At 54.3% G+C, this 7,939-nt stretch overlaps 1 protein-coding gene across 1 annotated transcript; it reads left to right on the plus strand.

Moving 5' to 3' along the window:
* The first annotated feature begins 2,229 nt into the window (after positions 1-2,229).
* Positions 2,230-5,624, plus strand: LOC138513457 (potassium voltage-gated channel subfamily A member 3-like). Its single transcript, XM_069628325.1, has one exon. The coding sequence runs from the start codon at positions 2,580-2,582 to the stop codon at positions 4,047-4,049; it is 1,470 nt and encodes a 489-aa protein (XP_069484426.1). The 5' UTR covers positions 2,230-2,579; the 3' UTR covers positions 4,050-5,624.
* Positions 5,625-7,939: the final 2,315 nt, after the last annotated feature.

The following is a 7,939-nucleotide window of genomic DNA, read 5'->3' on the forward strand; positions in this document are numbered from 1 at the left end:
AATAAGGTTCTTTCCTGATGGAACACAATGTGAATATGGCTGGGCATGAAAGGGTCTTTTTGATAAAAGCAGTTTGATGAAAACAGGGAAAAATAGCATCAGAGTGACATCATTTTAAAGGTGAAACATTCCCTTTTCAATGGGAATTTTGGGCTTGCAGCAAAACAACGCTGCTTTTTCCCTCCATTTCTTTAAGACAAACAAGAACACACCCTAGTAACCTTGCTCTGGGTGCTCCCTGTTCCATCTTGCCCAATGGTGCTTTGGCAAAACAGTGCAGCCATCCTTTTGTCGGTGCAAACGCAATTTGGGTGCAATGGTGCACACAGGAGCCAGCGCAGCCATTTTGCTGGTTCTGCTGAAATGCAGCTTGGTAATGTGGGGAAGTACTGCTGAGTGGGTAAATATATACTCACACACGTACGTTTCAAACATGGGTTCCCACTGTGGCCATGGTATAGCTGGCCTACCTGGGGACTGGCGGAATGCTGGTGGTGAGATGGCGCCCTGCATGGTGTCATCTCACAAGTCTGCATTGCCAATTATTTTCTGTCCCCCGAATGACCACTCGGACACAAGCTGGTGGAACTGTGGCTTTTATTGTCAAGCAAACATGAAACACCCAAAGTTCCCTCACTATGTGGTACATGCATCTGTGGCATCCATTAGTGTCCAAGTACCAATAACAGGTGTAGAGGGTCGGCAGGGATAGGGCCTTGCCTCCATCACTGGAGGGCCGGGGCAGCGGTCTTCTCCTTGTTTCATGCCCGCGCCTCGAATCTCGTGAGCATGCTGTGTTCATCCGGTTCCCTTTTTGGCTCTAGCAAGAGGTCGGGTGTGCTCTCGCCAGAGTACATCTCCACAATACCTTAGAAAAGATTAAGAAGAAGCGATTAGGCGTTATATAAGTGTAGTCCAATGGCAGTTTGGTTATACACATGTGTGTGTTTCATTCTTGCTCGCTTGCCTTTGCGTGTGTGCTACTGGTTCCTGCTGCACTGGAAACGCGGTAGTGAAAATCTGAGTCCGCACAGGTGTGGGAAGCCTCTAGGGGTCCTGAGCTGGTGCAGTAACTCCAATTTCGTTGCTGATCGGAATAGGAGAATGAGAGGAAAAGAGTGAAATTACCTTTTCTGGGATTTCTCTGCCACCTCTTTCATCAGAAAAAAGATACGTGTTTGAGAAAAGTCTGCGCTGGAGGCAAAAGAGGTTCTGGAATGATGCAACAGGCAAGGAAATTGGTGAATGCTTGTCCCTGGTAGTGGTTATGAATACCTATGTCTCTAACTAAAGTACCGTCTCTAATGCTATCAAATAAAATGCACGAACCACGCCGTTTATCGACCCATTGACACAGTATATCCTCATGTGTTCGCCTTTAGAACTCTTATGCTTGGAGAGCAGTCCGAGGTTTGATTGAAGCAGTCAAACCGTGCGATATTTTCTGAAAGACAGGGAGCCTTTTGGTTTTATGCTAAGCTCCGGCCGCCAACACACAGGGTGCACAGAACCAGGAAATATGCGTGGATTCCAAGGAGCTGAAGAGTGACACTGGTCTGTGTTTACATCCATTGCCATGCCATAAGGCTCATTCACGCACACACTCCACGTCCGCGCATTTCTTGGTTATCCCCTGTATTTCCTTCATAAATAAGCATCCCCTCCCCCGGCCGCACCCACTACCATTCTAATTCTGTCTATAGAGTCTCGCAGCTGCGAATTAGTGTCTCGGGCCTGCTCAATGAATGAACATAGGCCCGATATTCCCTCTTCTACGCCTTAGTTGTCCACGAGTTTAGTAACTATATGCCGCGTGTTCCAGCCTGCGAAATTAGAAAAATGCACTCTATGGAAGTCGAGCATTTACATAGTTTTTGGTTGCACGCGCAATGTCCTGGCACCTCGCCATTACTAATATGGTGACGCATACATGGCAAGCGCCCTCTCACTGAACCCATAACAGACACATTTGGCAGCCATGTGCGACCAGGAGAACGGCTCATAAGCCCAACTTCTGGTCACCGTGAGAAGGAATACGCTGGTCACATCCAATGTGTCAGTGAAAGGAGTTAAGAGTTTTTCAGGTTAGAGCAGCACGGTGGCGTGCTCTGGTGACTGGCATGGTTAGCACTGGTGTCGCGCTCTGGTGGCTGGAACGGTTGGCAGTGGTGTCGCGCTCTGGTGACTGGAATGGTTAGCACTGGTGTCGCGCTGGCTGCTTAGGGGCAGGCACTGTCCCTGATGCGGGGGCCGTCACACCGGTAGTGTGGAAGGCAAGGAGGCGGCACTCGCACCCGACACAGACCTGACACACAGTCTGAGGCGGGCTCGAGGTGGGGGGGCACGCTCCGAGGGGGCGTGGAGTGAGGAGGAGGGGCAGCAGCCAGCGCGCAGAGACCGCCAGCGCCTTCCACGGACCCATGAGAGGTGGCCGCAGCCGGCCCCGACAGGAGGAGCCAGACAGGACCAACAGGCGGCGGCGGCATGCGGGGACCTGTGCGCTGGAGAGAAGCGGCGCCGCCGGCACGGGAGCCCTGACGGGCGGCGCCTGAGCGCACAGAGCCCCAGCGCTACCCGACATGACCGTGGTGGTAGGAGGGGACGATGAACAGGCGGTGGTGGCCCTGACAGCCCCCCAGGAACGCGAGGAGGAGGACGGCTGCGGGGGGCAGGAGGAGCCCGGCGTGGCCGAGCTGCCGAGCCCAGACTGCTGTGAGCGGGTGGTGATAAACATCTCAGGGTTGCGCTTCGAGACGCAGTTGCGCACCCTGGCGCGCTTCCCGCGCACCCTCCTGGGGGACCCGCGCCGCCGGGTGCGCTTCTTCGACCCCCTGAGGAACGAATACTTCTTCGACCGCAACCGGCCGAGCTTCGACGCCATCCTGTACTACTACCAGTCAGGGGGCCGGCTGCGCAGACCCGTCAACGTGCCTGTGGACATCTTCCTGGAGGAGGTCAAGTTCTACGAGCTGGGCGAGAGGGTGCTCGAGCTTTTCCGAGAGGACGAGGGCTTCATCCGCGAGGAGGAGCGCCCCCTTCCGGCCGGGGCCCTGCAGCGCCAGCTCTGGCTTCTCTTCGAGTACCCCGAGAGCTCGGGCCCTGCGCGGGGCATCGCCATCGTGTCTGTGACCATCATCCTCATCTCTATCGTCATCTTCTGCCTGGAGACGCTGCCCGAGTTCCGCGAGGAGGTGCGCCTCTCCGTGGACCCCTTCCTGACCCTCAATGGGACCCGGGGACCCACGAGGAGCAGCCCCTTCACCGACCCCTTCTTCCTCACCGAGACCCTGTGCATCGTCTGGTTCTCCTTCGAGCTGCTTGTGCGTTTCGCCGCCAGCCCCAGCAAGCCGGCCTTCTTCAGGAACATGATGAACGTAATTGACATCGTAGCCATCATCCCTTACTTCATCACCCTGGGCACGGAGCTGGCCGAGCAGCAGACCAACAACGGGCAGCAGGCCATGTCCCTGGCCATCCTCCGGGTCATCCGGCTGGTGCGCGTCTTCCGCATCTTCAAGCTGTCCCGGCACTCCAAGGGGCTGCAGATCCTGGGCCAGACGCTGCAGGCCAGCATGCGGGAGCTGGGGCTCCTCATCTTCTTCCTCTTCATCGGGGTCATCCTCTTCTCCAGCGCCGTCTACTTCGCAGAAACCGATGACCCGGACTCGCTCTTCACCAGCATCCCCGACGCCTTCTGGTGGGCAGTGGTGTCCATGACCACAGTGGGCTACGGGGACATGTACCCCATGACGATCGGGGGCAAGATCGTGGGCTCCCTGTGCGCCATCGCCGGCGTGCTGACCATCGCCCTCCCCGTGCCCGTCATTGTCTCCAACTTCAACTACTTCTACCACCGGGAGAAGGATCAGGAGGAGCAGGCCCAGTACACGCACGTGCCCTGCGGGCGGCAGCCCAGCCCCTACCGCGAGCACCCGGGCGCGGCCGGCAGCAGGCTCTCCCTCAACAGGTCCGACTTCTGCGCGGAGGACCTGGAGGAGCTTAAGTACAGCCAGGACTACAAGGACGGGAAGCTGTACACGGAGGTGTGACCCCCCAGGGGGTGGTCTGTGCACTGCAAAGTCTCACTGTCACCTGTGGGGATGGCGCTGCCAATGGCCAACGATGCAGAGGAAGCGAAGCCTGGCCAGGGAATGAGGTCTGAAGGGACCCGGCGACCTGTGAACGTTGGCACCTGCCATTTCACATCGATGCACTGTGTACAAGGGGCACCTGTTTGCTTCAAACTAGGGGATGTTGGAGCCCAACAAGTGATGCTGCCAGAAGAGCAACATTGAGAGCAGAGATGGAATTGGTGTGAACTGTGCAAACGAATACCTCCCAATTTAACTGGGAGTGTTTGCCAAAAATGCCATGCGCTTCACAGCCAGGAAAAAACAATCGACAGCGTGGGCCCCAAGGAGGCGTGAACTCGCCGAGAGTAGGGCCAACCTTTAAACGTAGATGCCCTTAGACAAACGTTCCTGTATTTGTGTATTTGGCAGCCAAGAGCACCTTCTTGTAGCAAGGGAAACACTGAGACGAGTACCCGCTCGGACCCGGCTGAATGATTCTCAAGTCGCCCCCTACACCGTCATGGAGTGGATTATCATGCTCAAGGACCGGCGCAACTTTGCGCGGAGTGCGCAGGGGAAGGGGAGACTTGCGAGGCCTGCTCACATCCATCCCGTGTCCTGGATGCGTCTTGCGCAGAGGACCAGGGGACGAGTGGGCGCAGCCCGACCTTGCCGAATTGTAAAGCGATCCTGCGAACAAGCCAGGGGAGAAATCAAAACATTGTGTTTGGGGGGTGGGAGGCGGGGTGGTTATTTGTTATACAGAAACTTACATTCATAAAGTGCTGAGAATCGAAACGGACCAAGCCATTTGGGAGTTGAGGGGTTCAGCAGTGTCTGGTAGTATGACTGGGAAGCCCCTTCCACCTCATCAAACCCCCTGTGGGAGGGTCGCTGTTGGCGCCAACTCCCACTTTACGACGGAATACTGCAGGAACAGCGGGGGACACGGTCATCCGGCCCGACTGGCACCCCATCACCAATCCTCCTTTGCCCGACACTGGTCGCCAACTTGACACACGCCAGAGTTGCCCCGTCTTCCGGGCTGGCTGCCGATGGCATAGGAGGCTCTCCCACGGTTCTGCCCAGCGCGCTGCTAATTCGCCCTCACGACTGCAGCGAATTTTGGGTTAACGCACTTTACAACCAGCCAAGTTGAGCACCCCACTGCCCCCTCTTTTCAGCAATCATTCACATCAACTCATTGGGCGCGCGTTTCCTTGGTTTGATGCATTCTGTTTGCTCGTTTGCACATTCTTTTTTGTTTACACCAGCGCCATGCCTTTAATTATGGTTAACCCTGGCAACCGAACGTTCACACATGGGCCTGCCTTCCCATGCAAGGTCGAACCAGGGACAGCCCTTCATTTCCACTCGGCATCGATCATAAGGGAATCCTGTTTATGTTGTGGCGAGTGTGTGCGACCACACCACCGTTGGCTACCAACGACGGCGACGTCCAGTCAGTATTGTGTGTTCCATGTATGTTGTGTTTGTGTGTCCGTCGTGGAAGGGATGTTGCCTTCTCAAATTATATATTTTTATATGAAAGATATTGTGTTTGTGTTTTTTTATTTTCACGAAACCTATTTTTTTACTGAGAATTGACATAAACGCAGTGAACATTTGCAAGAGTTTCCCGCCCCTTGGAATTCTTCAAGTCACGCTATTTTTCTAGAACGCGTTTTAAATTTTGTCAGATAAATGGTAGATGCGTCAAGGAACCGTTGTTGTGTTTCCGTGGACCAAAGGCGCCGTGTATTGCATATGTTGTCACTCCTAAACACGCGTGCGTGTTTCGTCTGCGCACCCCTCCAGGTGCTTGTCTCCGAATGCTGGCTGAGGTTCTTTGTGTGTCTTGCCACACTCGCACCACAGCGCCAGGGCGCAGCACGCACGCTCTGTTCGAACGCTTTAGGCGAATTCCACGCTTGTAAAACAAGTCAAAGCGCTCCCCGCAGGTGTCCACGCCTCAGAGCGGGCCGCCGGTATCTTGAGATGTGTCGGCGTGAGCGCGCAGCGTGTATTAGTGTCCATAATGAATGTCCCGCCGTGTTGCAACACCAAATTCCCGCATCCTGCAGAAGCGTCCGCGGGGCGGGGGGAAGGGGGGGGGGGTGTTCGGGTCTGTATCTACAGGTGGTGTGAGGGACTGACTCATGCATGTACCTTTTATGATGAAAGAGGACATGGCCATTCTAAAATGGGGTATTTCACACGTTCACTGCACCAGCACAGGTTTAGTTCACTGACGCAATCGGTTGCCTAGTGACTCGTGCAGCTGCATAGTAACGGGAACATTCCAATGCAAGAACTCAGGGGAATGCTTTTAATTTCCAATTAAGTGTACACTTTAGAAGCACTCGACAGCGGTGCACTAAAGGCAAGACCTTTTTTTGAATTAACGCATGTCAGGTGTTATTGAAGGCGAAGAGTGTGCGCATACACATACATGTACTGGAAGGATCCCCAGCACTTTAAGGCCCTGATCCATGGAAAAGTGCGCATTTCTATTTCTTCCGCAATTGCCGTGCACCGAGAAAGACACTGCGCGCACCGTGTATTCATGGAATTTACTACGCAAAGTAATCGTATTCGCAAGTCGTACCCGGAACGCCCCAGACACACCCCTATGCAAAAAGCATAAACAGTCAGAACAGCTACATTTCCACACTAACCCTGGTATCAACACATGCACCCTTCAAACAGTCTGTGGTGGCCAATGCAAGCAGGCTGCATCTTGGGGACCCTGTGCGGGGTCCCCCGTAACTGTTGCTGGCACCCCAACAACATGCGTACCCACTTTGTAACTCGGGTATAACTCACAATATCTGTGTGCGACACCCCAGTAAACCGGCCTAGCAACCCACTAAGCACCGCACCCCTAAGTATGATCGAACCCCAGCTGTCTGCATGCGCTATGGACTGCCTGCGGCCCGCCCTTCGTAACGCCCACTTTTCTCCTCGTTCTTCCTCATTTTCCGAGGTCTGCCCCCTACTGCCCCCTCTGGGCAGGCCTCACCCACACTCTGCGTGGAGTCTCGAGCAAGGCACTCGGCCGCTCGCAGAGACGTGCCGAGCCTGCGCAGAATCCACGCAAGTCCAAGGAATATCCTGCACATTCGCTTCCATGAATCGACAAATGGGATTTCACACACAGTTTGGTGAGCAAGTACTCTATTGTCCGCGTAAATGTTTTCATGAATCGGACCCTAAATGTCACAATGGTGTGCACCCAGTCAGCCAAATGAGAATGTTCAGAAGGAAAAATGTCCTGCAGATTACACACTGCCCTTCTTGTTGAGCAGTTTAAAGCACTGTGATACGGGTGTAGTGCGAAATGTCTAATGGCTGCGAGTGTACGTACACGCCCTTTTCCTCCCGATGAGGAGAGCTGTCAGTTTGAGAACTTAATCAGAGTGTCCTTCCTCTAGAGGGCGCCGGAGGACCCCGAGTTACGCTATGCTTCTGGTACAGTACAGTAAGTGATGTTTTGGAATATAAATAGGAGAACAGACGTTGACCAATTACAGGCTGTGCAGAGCTGCGCAACTCCCCCGAGGATGCCCGGATGCCCTCAGGTGCGAGCCACTGCTCGCACCTGAGAAGGAAGCGGGTTTTGTTTAGCCTGGGCGGGATGTGTATGGGCTGGTGTGCTCTGTGACGCACCGCGGCATACACATCTCCCAAGTTTTAAAGAGGTTTTTTTGTTTTGTTTCATACTCCATTACTTACAGGCACTTAAAGACTGGTTTGCTCAAACCCCAACACGGCAAGTAGTATAAGCTGAGGGGTGGACTGGGCACCAAAAGAGGCCCTGGAAATCATTTTCAAAGTGCCCCATAGTACACATTTTTCAGCAAACC

This window comes from Ambystoma mexicanum, chromosome 12, assembly GCF_040938575.1.
Source record: "Ambystoma mexicanum isolate Mex_15411 chromosome 12, UKY_AmexF1_1, whole genome shotgun sequence".
In the NCBI taxonomy this organism is placed as follows: Eukaryota; Metazoa; Chordata; class Amphibia; order Caudata; family Ambystomatidae; genus Ambystoma; species Ambystoma mexicanum.